This window comes from Acomys russatus, chromosome 23 (assembly GCF_903995435.1).
Source record: "Acomys russatus chromosome 23, mAcoRus1.1, whole genome shotgun sequence".
In the NCBI taxonomy this organism is placed as follows: Eukaryota; Metazoa; Chordata; class Mammalia; order Rodentia; family Muridae; genus Acomys; species Acomys russatus.
This window is the reverse complement of record NC_067159.1, coordinates 46,175,686-46,195,963: the sequence shown is the minus strand read 5'-3', so window position 1 is coordinate 46,195,963 and position 20,278 is coordinate 46,175,686. Positions and strand designations below refer to the sequence as shown.

General features: G+C 39.2%; 1 protein-coding gene across 1 annotated transcript in view; it reads right to left on the bottom strand.

Moving 5' to 3' along the window:
- Window positions 1-20,278, bottom strand: part of Col24a1 (collagen type XXIV alpha 1 chain) — a 266,714-nt gene that overhangs the window by 106,174 nt on the left and 140,262 nt on the right. Inside the window, exons 25-28 of the mRNA XM_051165699.1 lie at window positions 10,524-10,577; window positions 7,214-7,267; window positions 6,045-6,098; window positions 4,129-4,182 (exon numbers count right to left, since the gene is read on the bottom strand). Coding sequence (XP_051021656.1) covers window positions 4,129-4,182; window positions 6,045-6,098; window positions 7,214-7,267; window positions 10,524-10,577 — 216 coding nt within the window. The remainder of the gene's footprint in view (window positions 1-4,128; window positions 4,183-6,044; window positions 6,099-7,213; window positions 7,268-10,523; window positions 10,578-20,278) is intronic.

Here is a 20,278-nt window from a genome sequence, read left to right as displayed (position 1 = left end):
AGTCAGGAGGGCACATTAAGGTTAAAAGGCAAAAGTCGCCATGTGAGGGTTTGAGAGCTCTGTTCTAAGGAAGGCTGGTATGGGCCAATGCTTCAGGCAAGGGTGAGCTGATGAACTGAAGGCACAGCCTGTCAGTATAATAGGTTTCCCTCAGATGGTCGACATATTCCATTGGCTAATGCACACTACTGATCTGACCTCTAAGACAACATAAACTTCAGGACAAGGTATAAAGAATTAGACACCCAGTGTTGCAACAGGCACATAATTTGGCATAATATTAAAAGGTAACAGCTTGCAAGTGTCTCATGGATCTCCCATTTTATGGGAGAGAACATGAATGCTGCATAAACAGAATACCAAGACTGTCCTCTATGCTGTTAGGAATGTCAAATCTGGCCACGGTGGGCTGGGAAAGGGTTCCAAAGCCAGAGTGAGAGTCGAGCATCTCAACTCTATTAAAGAAAAGCATACTTCAGGTTTGAAATATATGTGAGTATATTAAAGAGTTAGCCAGACTCATGAGTGAGCAACTTAACCCAGAACGCATTGGGTGTCAGGCTATGGGCCTCCCATTTCATAAAAATATTAAAATTCAAAGAAGAAACTCACAATCATCTAAACCATTAACATGTACTGCATGCTTGGGTTACTTAGGAAGACTTTTATGAGAACCCTAAACCCACTTCTATGACCTCTGTGATAAATTATGATAAGCCAAGTGTCTATGGATGAAGGAGATAGCTGTACTCACAGGGCAGATGGACTCAGTACATGTATATGTTTCTGAAGCCAGGTCTGGATCTTTGTATGGCTCCTGTTAATTTTTAGCCCACTCACATGCCTAACTAAAGATGCCAAGCCATCTTTTTCTGGCCCTTTCTTTACACAACTGGAACCAAGTGATTCACTGAACAAAATTAACACTGTCAGGAATCTTGAGGGAAAGATTTCTGCTATAAACCTTTTACAGAGTGGAGAAAAAAATTTTATCACTTGAGGTGCTTTAGTTCATGCCTAGCACTGAGCCTAAATACAAATACTGCTAAAGGTGCTTTACCTTAAAACGATGTGCATTTCCTCAAAGTGGCCAACTAGCAGAGTGCTTGTGAACACATAGGCTTCCCTTTTCCAGAGAAAATTTTAAAGTGCTGCATATTTCTAACATAGTTGGCCATCTACCCCCATCTCAGCCATAAGTAGCACGGTGTCAGAACCAACTCCATCAGCTGCCTGCCTCTCTATACCACTGCTCTAGAGAGAGAGTGTGGAACTTAAAGGGGTCTTGTGAACAGAGACTTAATTCATGGCCAACTGAGTAGGCAAGATCTGCTTTGCTTGTATCACTTCTCCTGTTGGACCACTGGACACAGAAGGAAATTCTGGCCAGATACTAAAGGGTTCCTTATATCACTTATCCTCACCATGTCCACTGTGTATGGGAGAGGCCCTGGCTCAGGTTATGCTGAGTTCTAGTTGCCCATCAGGCCAAGTCACCACCTTCTAGCACTAGAGTAGCAAATCGGCTACCTTATATCATCTATACAAAAGAAATGATTCTGTGAATTGCATGAAGTAGTTTTAGTATATCAAATAACTTCTCTTCACTTAACTGTTCTCTAGCTAAACATGTCAGCTAGAAAAAGGCCAAGATGAGTGATGTTTTAAATATAAAGGGGATGTATATATAATTTAGTATGTTTATGGCTACCTTTTAATGCTTATCTGTTACCCTTTGCAGCTTTGTAAGAAGAATGGATATACAATTGTCCCATCGCGAGTTAGAAACATTTTCATGATACTATTATGCTTAGCTTACTTTTTAGATGCTGGCATTGTGGCCTGCTTTAATTTTCATTCCACTTGGTGGATTTTGGTATTCCATGGTTTTTCTCCAGTTTCTAGACCATAAGTCACAAAAAGGGGAAAGTCTACTGTGGTCTGAAACCTGAGGGGTAGTTGACACAAAGTCCTTTGAGTTACTACATAAGTGTAGTCTTTCTATAAATGGTAAGAAATCATGTAGGTAGATCTATGGTGAGTTGTCTGTAGGCAGAATCTCCCAGGAGTGGTCCTACCATTCATGCTGTTTATGGCCATTTGAGAGCATTATAAATCCCAGGCCAAATAGGAAGAGTGAAGAAGCATTACAATCCCTCTGTGTGGGTGCAGAGCACCTATATTTAAGAGCAGAGTTTCTCTCCAGGGCCTTGTCACCCAAGGTGATGACAGATGTGTTAGAATAATTGATCCCCTCAGCTTCTGCAGTGGCATCACTGGGTGGGAGCAACATCTTGAGCCAGACACCTTTCCCACTTAGCTCACTAGGACAGATCAACAGTGTGTGTGTGTGTGTGTGTGTGTGTGTGTGTGTGTGTGTGCGTGTGTTGTGTGTGTGTACAATGTTTGTGGAGGCCAGAGGAGAACATTGGATACACTGGAGCTGAAAGTACTGGCAGTTGTGAGCTTCTTGATGTGTGTGCTGACACAGGTGCTGACAACACAGCTTTGGTTCGCATGACTGAGCAGCAAATGCTTTTAACCAATGACAAATATATATACAAATATAGGCATATTTGTATAATGTCCACTAGCTGCCTATAATATTCTTCTAGTGAATAAAGGCACCCTCCTCCTCCCCTAACAAAGTTTCCTTTTGGAAAAACTACTGAACAACATGGTTTAAAATTGCATGGAGCCACTTAGAGAGAGTCAGGAAACTGTATCTGAAAAATACTGAATACCTTGGAGATGTGACAGCGGAGGACAAAGTGACAAGTCAGGGAAGCAGGAAGCCACACATGATCAGAGTGAAGTTGGAAAAGTGCAGAGCAAATGAACTTGGAAAAGCATTTCTGAGGCCACTGAAGTGGCTCGGCATGTACCACGGGACACAGACTTGCCTGAGAATCAATGAGACCTAAACCACTCACTAGAAAAATGTTCAGCTAAGCTTTTTTTTTTTTTTCAATCCACCTGCCATGAACTGTTTGAGTTTCCTGCCATGACTCACACTAGACTGAATAAACACATTTGACCTCACCGAGAACTGAGTCCTGGCCAGAGGTAAGCAGCAAATGACAGTTGGAGTTCAGATCACTTCTCCCTTAGTTTTAAATTTATTTAAGCTAAAATGGATCAGCTATCACTGATGTTTGTAGACAGCAATTCTAAACACCGAGAAGGAAAATAGTTTCCATAAAATAAATAATAGGAAAGAGAAAGCTCTCTCTTCAGTCCTCACACAAGACATAAAATCAAGGTTGTCCTTAAGCTGGGGTTCGCAGTGCTCCTCTCAGGTTCACAGCTGGGGAGCTGCGCTGCTTTTTTAACTTTATTACTCTTTACTTTTAAAGATCTTTGTTGGTTAGAGATCATGATTTTGGAACTAAAAAAAAAAATTCTTCACCAGCTCTAAAATTAAGCCAAGTGGACAGGCAACACACAAAATACAACTCAAGCCACACATGCAGACGAGGAAAAGTGACCCTTAATATCCCATGTGGCATCAGATAAACACTGGCTTTGGAGGACATATATTGTCCTATATTTTCCTTGAGCCCTGCTTCCCTTGGTCATAATGTCTGTAATATAATGCCACGCCTTCTTGTGGTGGCTCTGAGCATTAAATGAGATAATACACATGAAGTGTATATGTGTCAAGCATGTAAGTGGTGGCTCAACGCATATAAAAAAATAGTTAATGCTTACGAGACAACTTGGGAGATAAATATTTTTATACATAGTTCTGCATATTAATTATTAGACAAAATGATAAAAATACCTTTGATCTATAATAGATAAATACTAATTCATCCCAGGTATCTTTATTCTATTTTCTATTGTTTGATTTTTTTTTAAAATAATTTTTCATGGTATGTAAATCTGTTGTGAATGGAAATATAGTTTACTTAAAGATCTTAACATTTATAATGACCCAACAGGACGGAAGTAAAGATGGGGAGTTTTATAAGTACAAATTATTAGTTATATTTCAGTTGCTATATGTTTCATCTAATAGAATAAAAACAGCAAAAATCTGACAACATATATGCTCGATTCTGGAAGGTGTCAAACACATCAATGTGAGGTGGACCTCTTGAGTTACCATACTTTTGTGTTACTTACTCTTTGTCCTTTAGGGCCCGGACTCCCAGGTACACCTCTTGCCCCAACAAGACCCTATATGTTGAAAAATTAAAAACTCAGATATCAAACTCACAGATTATTACCAGAATAGTAGCTATGCCTTTATTATGTGGCATGTGTTTAAATGATGGACTTTTAAAAATGGAATTCATTAGTCTTCCTACAAATAAATTTTAATGAATCAATACCATGTGTCCCTCCCCAGTGTTCTGCTGTCAAAATGTTTCACCCCTCTGGACAAGTGCTATTTCTGGGTGAAATGAATTGGAGGGGATTAGGATTCACTAGACAAATAGTTTTCAGGATAAATGAACACAAGCAATGGAACAGGGAGAGCTCCACTTGGCCAGTCAAACCAGCACAATATGCCTGGTCATTCAAAGAAACAATGGCTATGGCTTTGCTATTATTAAAGGTATATACTGTAACACCATGTATAAAATTTGTATATTTTCTGAGCCTATGAAAAATGTCAGAAATGACTATAATTTAATGTATCAAAAGTATCAGGTGCTGTTTTAAAGTCAGGTTTAAAGATATATTACAGTCTCTTCTAAACAGTTACTAGAATACAGCATGAAGTTATGGCTACAAACTTAAACATATAGAAGGAAATTCCTGGCACTATGAGCATTTAGCCATACAACAATAGGGGGTAACTCACTAGGGCATGTGCTCTTCACAGCTTTGGGCTTTCTAACCAGGTTTACAATACAAGACATGCGATCCCTCCTGACAGCAGGCCTCAAATGCAACCAGAAAGCAGTTGGTTCCCCAGTAATCACCATAGCATGATTGCCTGATAGCGTAGTCTGCCTGCTAGTTTGGTAACGTGGCATGCTGAGACTAGCCCTGGTTAAGAACTTCGCTTGTTTTCTCCATCAGTAACCCATATGGCACATTCCAACACTATGCAAGCTAGCCAGCTGGGACTTTCCTGGTCAGCTTGAGACTGATTATTCCATATCCCGCAGACCAAGTGTGTGGTATCTTTGGCTACCCGGTCTTTCCTTTTTGTCACAAGAGTAATGACAATACCCAATGTTGGTTGGCTGCCTTTGGACCCTCTCTGACTACACAATCATAGAGAGGTACCCTGACCCTGGCACACTGAAACGCATTAAACAAGCCTTGTCATCTGTTTAGTTACGAACTTTAGGTAGATAAATATAGACCGAATTTTAGGCTATCAAGTTAACTCATCCTTTTATGTGAGTGAAGAGATGGACAACCATGCTGTAGTCATTTTTGTTTTAGAAGTCAATAGTGTCTATGAACAGCCCACGTTATAGGACGAAAGCATCATGAGACATAATATAAGTGATTTCTGGAAAGAGAAATTCTGCCCAGACACCACAGAGGCTGAATTTCCTCAGACTTGTGTTCACAATAACTGTCAAGCTTTGACAAGTGAATGTTCTCTCTTCAGGGGCAAGATTTAATTATCTTTCTGAAAACAGCAGATGGAATATATTCAAAGCTCAAGTTTTACTTACCAAAAGCACATTTCCTATGAGTGTTAACTGTTTGTTTGAAAACATTTTCAAAGTTTAAAGAAAAATATGTTAAAATGTCTACTCATGTTTTGTTAATTCCTTTGTTCTTAGCTGTATTTTTGGTTACTGATTTTGTTTTCTTACAAAAGAAAAGTTATTATTTTTTCTTTACAGTTTAGGCTAGAGAACTGAAGTTGGTCTTTATACATTGTGTGGGTAAGGAAGCTTAAGGCACCACAAAATATTTCAGGACACTCATAGAGTTTTGGAGAGAAACAATCTCCAGTGCCTTACACATGACTGATTTGACATGAAACTCAAACAGATGGCACAATAAAGCAATGTGTTTAAATTAAAGTGGGCATTCAAGAAAGGATAGCAAAGACTGTCTATACTTACAGGTAATCCCAGTGGGCCCATGGGTCCTGGAGCCCCAGGAGGACCTGGGTAACCCTATTATTTAAATTAAATATGAAAAAAACATAAAATTAATCATTTTCCTTTAAGGAAAAAAAAAAACAGTAAACCACTAATGGTAGCAGCAGCAACAACAACAACCAGTTTGATAAGATTGCCTTTTCCTACCAAAGATCCACGGAGTCTAGGAAATGTTCTACAGTAGGATCATAGAAATTAAGATGTATTTCCAAAGAAGCTGCACATCATTTATTGGGTCCTTGCTTGGAGAAGAAAGTCACTAGGTGGCATCGTGTGTAACACTGTGCCAGGATCACCTTCATTTCCTCTTTCTATAGGTGATGCCATCATATGTATGAACTGTACATTGTGATGCGTACTATGAATTGCAAACTTTTCAAAGATGTCAGGGCATTCCACAATTAAGTCCACTGACTTTTAGAAAGAACATTTTCATCGTGGTACTAACACTTAATTCTAAAGATATCGTAGGAGGAAAAGATTCTTGACTTCAATTAGTTTATGAGTTGAGTTTACTACCTGTTCCCACTAAAGCTGCTAAAAATAATCTCATGCTCTTCTGATGATGCAGAAATTAAAAATAAAGAGTAAATGTGGAATGAATCTGTAGATAGTGCCATGTGCCACCATTATTATATTTTCTAAAAGGGAAATTCAAAAATTGATATGAATCATCCTTTTAATTTCCTATAACACTCATAAGCCATTTAATAAGCTAATAAATACAACCCAGATGTGAAACTTATCAGCTGTCATTATCTTGAAGATATAAAAGAATAGCACACATTTTTGGTGCGGAAACTCTTATGTGCCAAGACTTACCTCATGGCCAAAAACTGGGGAAAGAGTACATGAGGACATGTGTAATATGAACTTTCACACAATAAAATGCAGAATTTTAATGGAATTTCCTTTTTATTCCAGTATGGCTAATTTATAGTCATTTAATTATTCTCCAAGAACTATAGAATATTTTTTTTAACTAAGGCAGTTTATTTTTTAAGTGTTTTTATAGCTTTGGTACCATAGAACATCATTTTAGGATATAAAATAGCTAAGAGGAAAAATGCAATGGAAATTTATTATGAAATAAAATTTTCACTTAAATTTTTAGATTCTTGAACTCTTACCATGACACCTTTTTCTCCCTGAGGACCAAGTGGGCCTGGACTTCCACGCTCTCCCTTTTAAAACAATAAAGAGGAGAGAGAGAGAGAGAGAGAGAGAGAGAGAGAGAGAGAGAGAGAGAGAGAGAGAGAGAGAGATGGGGGGGATTGAGTCATGTTAATGATGGTTAAGCTAAGGATAGAAAAAGAAACCATCAGAATTAGAACTTGTATGAACACATTTTCTTCATGTCTAATACCTATGAAACACACAGAGTTTGCATTTTTAACCCTGTGGCTGCAAATCTCCAAATATAACAAAGTTCTCTTGTTTGCTGTCTTATCAAAATGTAGATCAAAATTATGGATAAATGAGATCTTCTAAAAAGCACAAAGTCTGCCAAGGTTTTTAGAAGTGAGAATTCTTATGATTTTTACAAGTGACTACAGAGTATGAAATTCCTGAAAACATGAAGCAGATTGAAAAATGAGCTAATCCCTAGAATAATTGAAGAAATCATTTCCTTAGTCTGTGGGCCTTAGTGAAAAGCTGCAGACCTTATTCTAGAGGGCCGTGAGAATCAACTCTTCAACGGAAAGTTAAGAGTAAATGTAGTCACATTAAAATTCTTTGCCTTTTGTCAAAGTCTTAGTTTATCGAATAATATCCAAATAAGGAGAAAAAAAAAAAAAACCAACAAATACGTTTGATTTTTAATCGAATGCCCTCTGTATTTTGTTATATTAAAATCAGTAAGCATATATTAAGAAGATAATATTTACAACGTTAAACTCACATTCTGCTATCAAGTTACTATAGATGTGTTCTTAGTAGAGATGAAGTAATTAGAGAAAAATTGAATTGTAATCTCGTTAGGACTTAGTCTCACTCCAGGGAGGAAGGAAGTCAGGAAAGACTGGAGACATGTGGAGACACTTCCTGAGCAGGGACTGGTGGTGGCGGAAAGGGAAAGACTCCAGCAGTTTAAAAAATTTTTTTTATTTAAGTAGTTGATTCAGATTACATCTCAATTGCTATCCCCTCCTTCACCCTCTCCCCCTCCCCTAGGTCTGTGACAGAAGGGGACCTCCTCCCCCACCGTATGGTCACTGCTTGGCAGGTCTCATCCTGGTAGTCTCCAGCAGTTTGTTTATGTATAAAAGCCTGGGACGGAAGGGAATATGCTGGATGAGGTAAGCTGTGAGACAGAACACAGGGCAGGTGTTTAGCAAATGACTTGGAGGGAAGAGGAAAGTAAGCTGGAAGCTTATTTTTCCTATTCAAAATTGCTTCCAATAGAAGTTAAAAGTAGAATTACATGGTTTTTTTTTTTTCTTGTCATGCTTCTATACTGTCCCTTTCATATTTGCCTTTTAGATTATGTCTTTAGAACCAGAAGGGTATTGTACCCTTTAAAAATTAGAAGCAGACACATCGTTAGTCAATTTCAACATATTTAAGAGATCTAGTAGAGTAATATGTTCTATTTTGAATATGTTTTTCTTTTACTAGACATATTAATTGTACAAAGTAATAATTTTCATCGTTACTTTCCAGAGTGCATGCAGCATACCTTGATTGTATGCATGCACTCACTTACCATATCTTGTGTTTCCTCTCCCCCCCTTTTTTTTGTCTATAACCCTAGGGGTTATAACCCTTTTCCTCTCAGTAAATTCCACATACAGGAGAAACCATGTAATGGTTCACACCTGGCTTATGTCTCTTACCATGGTGATCTCCATTTCCAGCCATCACTTACAAGTGATATAGTTTTATTTTTTAATGCCTATTCAAGGTCCTAAATGTCTCTTGGATGCACACATCGATCGTTCCCTGCATTTGGAATATTTTTCTGCACGGCTTCATCAAAGTTGATTTTTTGTGTGTGTGTGTGCCTTTAGTTTACAGTTTGGCTCATTTTCTACACTGAGGATACTTTTTTCCTTTCCTTTTTTTCTGTCTGAATGTGCTCATTCCTTAGTCATCAATCCCTGAAAAACCTTTCTTCTGCTTAATTTAGTAGTGAGGTTTCTATAGTTTAAATTCTTTATTTATGGTGCTGTTCATTTCCAAAGTTCCTGTGTTTCTCCTCCAGAACCTATCTGTTTACTAAATTTCTCATCTTTCTTACTAAATTTCATCTCTAAATCTTGAGTTGACTTTCTTACCCCATTTGTCTCTTTGTTTGACTCTTTGTTGAGGTCACTGGCCATTTTTAAAAAGTAAACTTTTGAAAGGTTTGCTTAGCATTTCAACCACTTCATTATTTTTGGACTCTGCTATTGAGGACTTGTTAACTTTTGTGGGAGTCACATTGCCTTGCCTTTCCATTTTCTTGTGTTTCTGTGTAAATATTTTTGTATTTGTTGGGATATCCCTTCGGGTTTAATGTGAAAGTGTTCTTAGTGGGTGATTTTATCTTGAGCTCTCAGTCTCCATTATTACTCAGAAGAGAGGAAACAGACCACGATAGAACAATTCAAAAGCAAATTGGATACTTAAATGCAAGGAGAAAGACCTAGAAATATCAGTTATATCCCCTTAAGGAGATGAATGAGCTAGGATGCTTACAGAATAAGGTAAGAATTAAAAAGCTGTTCAAGCTAAAAGTATTGATGATTAAGAAATAAAATGAGGGCAGACAGGGAGTAAAAAAATCAGAACAAGCAACATTGGAGAGACAGGCAAATGTAGTGATAGGAAACACAATAAAAGAAACACAGAGCAAAAGCAAATATTCAGAAAGACAACAGGACCAATCAGCGCCTCCTCCTTGCTGAGGAGACAGAGGATGAAGATGGTCTGCTCTTTCCTAAACCCATCACTTGGCAATTTCCTTGGTATCGGGGACAGGCAGGTTCTTCTTATAGCTTGAACGGGTTAGACCAGGGAAAGCTGTTTTCAGGCTGAGCCCCATGGCCTTTCCCCCTAGACTCAAGGCTACCATGACCACTGCTGGGTTGGATTACTGCCAGGTGATGGGCTCAGCAATATAAGAAAGCAAGAACCTCCTTCAAGCTGTGGCTGTCATTTGAGCCTATGGGCTACTGGTTGAATGGTCCCTCATGCCCAGGGCACTCCGTTAATTAGGGCAAATGGATATGGGGAATGCCCAAGCAGCTGCTGTGTTTTTGCGGACTGTTTCTTGGCCTCTGATGTTTTGTTGTAGATGTGTGCACACACGGAAAAGTGATTAGCGTGTCTAACCCGCCAGGTCTATTCCCCTATCAGCATGGTAAGTGCCTTCTGGTCAACCCACATAAAATGCCATAGGAAAGATGAAGTTAGTCCGGAGTTGTTAGTATAAAACAAAACAACAAGATGAGTTACCTTTTCACCAATGCTTCCAGTTACCCCTACTTCTCCAGGTAAACCAGCAGGTCCCTTGTAAGAAAAATACAACAGAAAATATGTATACATTACATTGCTCTTGTAGCATCATATATATATATATATATATATATATATATATATATATATATATATATATATATATATATATAAAATCAACTATAATTAATTTCTATCTCTTTTATCTTAATTTTATTTGGGGGAAAATTGTAGAATAGGCACATATCCTATGGCATCACATTAGAATGAATTCATTCAGGTAGTCAAGAATAACTAAATGAAAGCTTAACACCTAACAGACACTTTTTTTGAAGACATTGTCGTCTCTGTCCTTATAAACTGATAAACAACAGGATGTTATAAAAATATCTACAGCTTTCATATCTACTTGACGTGGATGTTAGCATACAGTCGTCTTGAGACTACCTTCTTTGAAAGCAGCTTAATACCCATTCATGTTAATTTATTTGTTCAATTATATAAGGACTTGGTGTCTGTTCTGAATAGCACTGGCTGCTGTTGTAAGACAGACTCAGGTCTTGTCTTCTGTCATAGATATGTCCGGCTGTCACCCTGGCACAACCCACAGTCACGTGGGCAGAGGAAACCTAGTCGAGGAATTACCTCGACCAGCTTGGCCTATGGGCATGTGAGGGGGCATTTTCTTAGTTATTAACTGATGTAGCAGGAGGGGTGGGCCTGGGTTGCATAAGAAAGCGAGTTGAGCAAGCCTCAGAAACCAAGCCAGCCAGTGGCACGTCTCCATGGTTACTGCTTCAAGCTCCTGCTTGGCTTCCTTTGATGATGGGACTAAAACCTGTGTATTAAACAAGCTCTATCCTTTCCAGGTTGCTTTTGGTCATGGTGCCGATCACAGTAACAGAAATCAAACTGGAAACGCTCGAGGGACTGAAACAGCTTGTAACTCAGAAGGGAGCTATGGTCCAAGCTCACAAAGGACATGGCAGCGAAGCTGGAGAACAAAGGAGAAGGCATTTTAGCAAGGAGGGTCTGGGAGGGCTGGAGCCAGACGGTCTGCAGCTTGACCAGGAAGAGGGCGGTCAGCACATGGACACTGGAGGCGTCAATCTGAGGCCAGTATAGAGCTCGAGGAGGGAATACAGCTGTGAGGGCACACAAAGGAAGATCGCCAGCAATGCCGATTTGAAAGAACATGACGGGTTCTCTCTGAGCTTGTATTTGTGCATATTTATTATTCCTTCTTTAATCAATAAAAAGAGCAAAGTGAACAACATAAGCAAGCATTAGAACATTACTGCTCTTTCTTGAGTTACAAGGAAGCAGCAACTTCTTACCTTTTAAAAAATATTTTATTAATTTATTCTGCCTTTAATTAAGGACACAAAATGTTTTCAGTAGCTACCAGGTATAGATCCTGCTTAGACAACTTTTTATGTAATATAAGGTCACATATACAGAACAGTAAATCATGATCAAGAGTATCTGAGCAGAATCTAACTTAACAAATAGTACGATTTTATTGACAGATTCATAGGCATATCTATATTAGTATCTAACTGATTGGTTGTCACATGATTCTGGATATAATAACATGTGTTAGACACTGTGTGTGTGTGTGTGTGTGTGTGTGTGTGTGTGTGTGTGTGTGTGATTTGTCATCACAACCACTAACTTTGGTCATGTATCAGGATTCTCCTTTGACAGATGAGGCAGCTAAGTTAAGCAGAGGAGTTTCAATGGTATGGCTAAGCTTAGGTGAACACTGAGTGCTTAAAATGTGACTATTCCAATAGGTGTGAAATATATTGAAAACTTTATTCCTACATTCTTCAATGATGTACATTTTTTGTCTTTTCTATTTGGATCTCTAATCCAACTAGATTCTCATCATCATAAGACATAAGAGGAGCTTAGATTTGTGTTTCTGCCTATATACTGAGTCAGCCATCACACAGCTCTGTATCTGCATCTGTAGCTGTATCTGCATCTGTATCTCTATCTTTATCTTCATGTGTATCTGCATCTGTATCTGTATGTGTATCTGCATGTGCATCTGTATAATCTCTATTTATATCTATATATGTACCTTATATACATAAATGAATATGCACAGTGCCACTCCCTCTTTTGATTTGTGGTACCATGCTTAGGTATAGCTTTTCCCCCAAAGTTTCTATTCTATTTCATTGATCATTTCTCTGATTTTTCCATTCCATACATTTCTCTTGTTCAACTTTTTCCAAATGCTTTTATAGTTGTCTTTGACTGTCCTCATCAAAATAAGTAAGCTGCAGGAGGCTTAAGTCAGCACTCGCAAATCTGAAACCCACAGACTTCAAACTCATCTCTCTGGGTTTATTACCGTTCAATACGAAACTATCCACACATTTGGAAATAAAAGGAAAATTCATTTTGATTCAAACCTTACAAAGTTTCATTAAATTTAACATGCTGTTGATGACCTACATATTTTATTTCTAAAAAAAAAAATTCAACAAGAATATGCAGTTTGTCAGTGTCTTTGAAGAACTATCCCATTTTCAAATGTTAATATGTGAAAAAATGGCATGCTAGTTTGTGTTAAAAATATTTACTGTTTACCTCTATGTAACACTTGCACTTCCTTGTGCTACTTCTGTGAGGCTTGCCATGGATCATGCGTGGACTGTACAGGGACCTTCCTTCCCTAGTGTGGGAAGAAAATTACCATCCGTCCTACTAATGTCGGGAGTCTCTGTGTGACTTGTTTAGCGCAAAGAGAAACAGTGAGGACATGACATTCATCAAACTGTTCTTAGAGGCCACAACACGCCATGACTCAAAAAGGCTCTTTGTAAGCCTGGGACTTATCATGCAGATGGCATGGGGCAGACACGGGCAGCCTGGGGCTTAGCATGCAGAGGGCATGGGGCAGACACAGGCAGCTCGCAGCTCGCAGACAGCAAGAAAGCATTGCTACGCAAGCCACTGGCATGTTGGGCTACCCTGGCTGAGGCAGGGGGCATCTGAAAGTGGGTCAGATATGGTTTGGTGATGTTTACATGAGTAATAACTAGATCTCCTCACTGCTTTCTTCCCCGTGTGACCCGGGGCTAATATTTTCCTAAAGAAACAATGAATTAAAACATACATTGACATAACACTGGCAAACTTGAATCCAGCTCAGATTGTTTTTGCAAAAGCTGTCTCACAGAAATGGCTATAATCACCAGAGCAATGCAGCATATGCAGTACTGACAACAGGATGCTTACCATCCACAGGAATAACACAGCGAGCAGGAAGAGGCTCAAAATGATGATTATCCAGAGACGAGAAAACAAAATAAAGACTTATATCGGAGGAGAGCTGGGAATACACAAAGAAAGCGGAGGAGCAGAGTTGCAAGGGAATAAACAAACAAACAAACAAAAAACGCAACAAAACAACAAACAAGCAAAAAGCATTGCTAAAGAAGAGATCTGAGAGTGATGCAATCTGACACTGAACAGTCACTCCTGTGTGTTTGGACACGGCTGCTGAAGGGTTAACAGTGTCCATGTGAAGGAAGCATGGAGAACAGCCTGTATTGCTGACTCTTTTAAGAAGTTTGGCCGAAGAAAGGAGACACAATTACCGTTGGAGACCACAGTTTGCAAAATTATTCTGTTGAGAACATGACTTCTCTGCCAGCCAAGTAAAAGAAAGTCCATCTAAACGGCAGTACACTCTGAACAGCGAGCAATTATATCTAAGATATATTTTCCCTCTGTTTCACAGAATGATTCTTTTTAAACTGCCTGATATTGGAGCCTAATCCATCATAAGTGGTTGGGACCACTCCATCTGTAATGGCGAGACAAGGCTGCTGGGTTTATTCTTCCCCCATGGGCTATCGCGTAGCCAGCTCCGTATCGCTAGACAGCCTCCTTGCCCTGGAAATTCTTTGCAAGCCATAGAACTCATGCTGGGAGGTGCGTATCAGCCAGTGACTTCTATGTGCTTTTCCTCTTCTTTTTTTCTATTTTATTACAAACACTTTCCAAAAGGAAAGATCACAGTGCTCTGGCTCGTTTTCATATTGATCCATGAAACAGGCACCACCTATACAAATGAGATCTATGGCAGGAGACAACTCAGAGCCAGGAACAATTAGATTGCCAATGTTCAAGTGTTCAAAGGCTAATTGGATATATATGGGCATAGTAACAATTCATTTCAGTTGATTACCAATGGGTGCTAGAATAAAAAAATAAAATAAAAGGCTCCGCGTTTTCTTTCTTTCTTTCTTTTTCTTTTGTTTTGTTTTTGAGACAGGCTTTCTCAAACTCACAGAGATTTGCCTGCCTCTGCCTCCTCAAGTGCTGGGATTACAGGCATGTTCTACCATGCCCTGCTGAATTTTGTTCCTTTCTACTCATTCTTTTTCGTCTTAAAAAAAAAAAAGTGCTGGGAAAACTGGCTGTCCACAAACAAAAGATCAAAGCTTGATCTCTATCCCACATTCCACGTATATAAAAGTCACCTTCAAATGTGCTAAAGGAAGGCCTCCATGTGAGACCTGAAGCCTGGAAACTGTTATAGAAAAAAGTAGGAAGGATCACTTCAGGAACAGGCACATTTAAAGACCTTCTGAACAAGACTCTAGCTGCCCAAGAGAATATTGGAGCCACCAAACGTGAACTCATAAAACTCAAATATTCCTGCATAGCAAAGGAGAAGGATAACCAGGTGAGATGCAGGTTACAGAAACACAGAAAATAAGTCTTGCTATCCATCTGTATAGCTTTCCTGATGTTGACTTAGTTCTTGCATCATATAATTTCCCCAATGTAAATGGGTTAAAAATAAGAAACACTTACTCTACTGCTATTTCTGTAGGGCAGAAACTGTGGGATAGCTATGGATTCCATGGGTAGCTATGCCTTGGGTCTCTGACATAATTGTAGTCAGAATGAGACTAGCGAATTTATACCCAAGGAGCCTGTGGGCAGGAGGCATCACTGCCTTGCCATACAGATCTCTTTGGGGACCAATCATGTGGAGTGTAGCTTTCCACAGAGTAAGTGATCTCAGATAGAAAGTGAGCAAGGGAAAAGCTACCCTGCCTCTTATGACCTAGTCAGACACTGTCATGCCATCCATACCATACTCATTAGCAGCGTATAAGTCTACCTATATTCATTTATTCTTATCCTCTCTCTCTCTCTCTCTCTCTCTCTCTCTCTCTCTCTCTCTCTCTCTCTCTCTCTCTCTCACACACACACACACACACACACACACAGGCACACACACACACCCATGCGCATAGATGCACAGAGACCAAGGAAGAGGAGAAAGTCTACCTCTATTCACCTCTGCCTTATTTCTTTTAGTCAGGTTTACTCAGTGAATCCAAAGCTCACCACTACTGTGGCTAGGCTAGCTGCCCAATGAGCTCCCAGGATTCCCGTCTCTGCTCCCCAGTGTTGAGTCACAGGCATGCATAGCCACACGCAGATTTTTAGTTTTGCCTGGTGCCAAGGATTTCAATTCAGGTTCCTCTGAAATCATAGCAACGTTCCTACCCACTGAACCATCATTCTTCCCTCAAAATCCTCTATCCTAAAAGACAGAAGTTAGAGAGCTCTTCTCTGAGGGAGACTAGCAAGCTTATAATGTATTTTAAAAGTCACAATGACTATAGTCTATTATTGGCCAGCTTTGATAATGTAATAAAACTTTGATTCTTACTAGTAATTTACCTTCTGTAGTTTTTTAAATTGCATACTTGTACAGGAGCCTTTAAACTACTGTTCAAATGAGGCAGACTTTACTATTGATGTGTAAAATTTCAGTAACTAAATAACTATTATGTTTAAAGCACCACACTAATCAATTTATAATCAACGAAGATCAAGGAAAAGCAGATAACAAAAACTGCCAGGAGATAAAATGGTATAGAATTTCAACAAAACTAGGAGTCAGCACACATGATGTTTGCATTTCTTTGACATTTTCCCTGGAACACAGCCATGCCTATGTGCTTATCAACCCTCCCTGACGCTTTTGCACGGTGTAAGTAGAATCTAGTGCGAAAACAGACCACATGGCTCATGAAGCCCAAATTCGTCCTGTTGTATACTTAATGGAATACAAAACAGTCATGGAAGCCATCTCCTTCACTTTTAGGAATTAGCAACAACATGTGCCTTTTGGCTAAGAATGCTCATCGATTCCTTTGTGAACGATGACTCTACATCTAACACAGCAAAGAACATGACAAAGTCTTCAGCTAGAACACATTCTGCTTAGAAGCTAAAAAACCACGTAATAATTGAAAACATCTCACTTTTCGCAAAGTGGGATATGTAATGGTCTATTTAAAGATTTTGCTAACTAAAGCCAAAATGCGGAGGGCCAAAAAGCCTGATGTGGAATAAATCAACTTTTAGAATGAAGAAGAAATATTATTTTCCTCCCAAAGTCAGTAAAAAACTTTAAAATGTTCTATTCTATTTTTTTCAAGTAACCACATCCTACTGATTGACTCTAAGAGTAACATAAAATGTGAATATTTCCTAGTTGAAAAGAGTGCTGTAAGACATTTTTATAGAAAGTTCCTGCACTTAACAATTATCTTCCAAAGTCACTGTGCTTTAGAGAGTGGTCTGAATGCCTCAGGAGAGTTCAAATCTTCAACATGTAAACAACCACATAACAGGATAAAGGATGGGGGACCTCAGAGCCTTTGAAATTCACTCCAAAATACAGTTTACAAAGCAAATTCCCCAGAACCTTGTTCTATTGCATCATGGAAACTTATTTGCTTTAATATTTATATCAGTGATTTTTGTTTTCCTTTCAGAACTACACGAAACAATCTAAGTCATCTCACCACGACAAATGTAGACTCCACAAAACTGTGAAAACCCCTGATATTTGACCACTTTACCTTTCAAATGGCAACTTTGTGATTCAGTGTAATGTGGACTTAAATGGCAACTTTGTGATTCAGTGTAATGTGGACTTAAATGGCAACTTTGTGTATCAATGCCACACCGACTCCTCTTGACCAGAGAAGCAAAAGTTCAGTCACACATGAAAAAAATCCATTTTGAGCCCCAAATGGGGAATGGATTCTCACAGGAAGTGTTTGTCCACATCAAGTGATCACACGTATGTCTAAGAAGATGGCCACATAATCTACTGTCCACTTAAATGAGAGGGGTGGGTAAGAAAGAGCACTTCATCCGGCTGAGTAATAAAGCAGAAAGACTGATTTCTTTTCCTTTCTGTGCACGTGTGTTTACGCAGGTATTCGTGTCCATGCACACTAGAGGCCAGAGATTGAGGTTTGGTGCCTTCTTTTCTCTCTCCCCACCTCTTCTTTTGAGACACGGTGGCCATTGATTGGCTAAACTGGTTCACCAACAAGCTCCAAGGAATCGCCTGCTTCATTTCCACTAGAGCTAAGGCTGAAGACATGCACTCCCACGCTTGACTTTTTCACATGAGTGCTGGGGATCCAAACACAGAACTTTATTCTTGTGGGACCAGCACTTTACCAACAGGGACCAGCCATGTCCCTGGCCCAAGAATTTCTCATTTGTTTGTTTGTTTTTTATGTGTATGGGTGTTTTGCCTGAATGTGTATCTGCGTGCCACGTACGTTCTTTGTGTCTGCAGAGGCCAAAAGAGGGATTCAGATTCGCTGGAACTGTGAGTGATAGGCACTTGTGAGCCATGTTTTTGCTGGGAATCAATCCTAGTCCTCTGGAAGAATTGCCAGTGCTCTTAACTGCTGAGCCATGTCTCCCGCCACAAGAATTCCTCTTTAAAACATGATGAATATGAAACACGAGTGAGGGATTCTGGTAGGAATACTCAGTATACAGATGAAGGTGTGGGCACAGGGCCAAGAATTCACAGACCATCAGGAAAAAGTAGTAACTAATTGTAGAGCGTAGAAGAGTTCCCCCAGAGAGCGTGCATATGGAGAGGAGAAAAGATAGAGAACATGTTTTAGATTTATTATGCATAGAAGGTAAATTGGCAAAGAATGAATAATGCCTATTATTTTTGTTTTCAACAGTTTTCCTTCAGACTTTGTATTGGAAAATAATTTTAAGGCTTATACCCAAAGCATTTAATCTATCCGTTTACAAATAACCAATCTTTGGATCAATGTATTCATATTTTCAAATGTAATTTATAAATTCAGAAGTTATTCCTTTGACAATGTGACTTGGAGCAAACAACTTTTTTTTGTTTGTTTGATGAATAACCTGAATGGATTAAGAAATACCTAGTCTCCACTTCTCTCAGAATAAGGAGAAGGGGGGGATGGCTGGAGGGGGCCATGAAGGTGGGACTGGGAGGAAAGGAGGGAGGGAGCTGGGATCAGGCTGTAAAGTGATTAAATATAAAAAAAAATTAAAAGAGAAACACCTAGGAAATTTAAAAAGCCCATCTGTGGGTGTATTTGTGAAGACTTTTCTAGATTATGGAAGCTTTGACCTCATTAATAGTGTGGATAATCACTTGATAGAGTCATAATATGTTGATATTCCTGGGCGGTGGGATCTGTTGGAGGAAGTCACTGGGGAGGCTTGGAGATATATGTTATGCTAGCCTTTTCCTCTCCCTGCTTTCTCTGCTTGCTACCTACCAAGACATCAGGAACAGCCTCAGAAGATGCTGCCATTGCTATGATGTTCAGCACAGACACATGACTTCATCCTTCTTAAAACCTGAGCCAAAAGAAGACTTCATTTGCTTAATTTTTTTTTCTTCAGTATTTGGCCACAGTGACATAAAAGCCTGGCTAGTATGTTTGCTAAATCCATCACCATTTAGGAAGACACGGCTTTACATTTATCAGTCTAAATGTTCTATAAAGCAGAATGGACACTCCATCTCTTGTGTCTAGAATACTTCCTGGAATACAGAAGGTAATAAATATATTTTGGCTAAATCAGTGAACAAATTAAATAAAGTAGATGTGGTAAACTCACATAGAAACCATCCACATTCTCTATAAGGAAAGACTCATTGCTCCTTTTGTCAGCACCTTCCAGGTCAAGGCCACAGCAGACAGACTTACACCCAGGCCTGATGAGAGGACAAGTAGAAAAGTCTGGCCATTTTGGCCCACTGATGGGTCATATGTCAACCAGAGCTCACCCAAAAGATGGCTCGTCAATTATCTCTTCTAGTTGGAGGGTGGAGGAAACTATATCAATGTTCCTTATTTATTAGTTAAACTGCAGAGAGACGATTAAACACCCAGTTGAGACAAGTTTAATGTGCTGTGGTCAATAGAAAACTGAGTCAGGAAGAACTGGACTCTGACCCTTGGGAGGGGGAACATTTGGACAGATGTCCTTGAAGAGTTTGACCCATTAGACCCTAACTCTTCTAGCTTATAGCAGTGGCCAGTCCTTTTTCATGGTAAGTTAGCATGAACCTCCCATTTAAAGCCCACATATCCTAATTGAGATTTTAATGTTCCTCTCTACTTACCAGATTACTTAGGAGTTTGGTGTGCCTGTTATAGACAGAATAGGCCACACTCCAAAGAACAAAAGGTCTAGCTCCTGTATACTGGTAGCAGCTGGGGAGTAGATACAGGACATTACTACATAGGTACTTTACCAACATGCCACAAATAAAATTTGGTACGGAAAATATGCTTTGTATCTGAGTAAGTTTTTCCTCCTATTCCTATGACACAACATACAGGATAGGAAGCAACGAACAGGATTTATTTTGGCTCATGATTGAGGATATATAT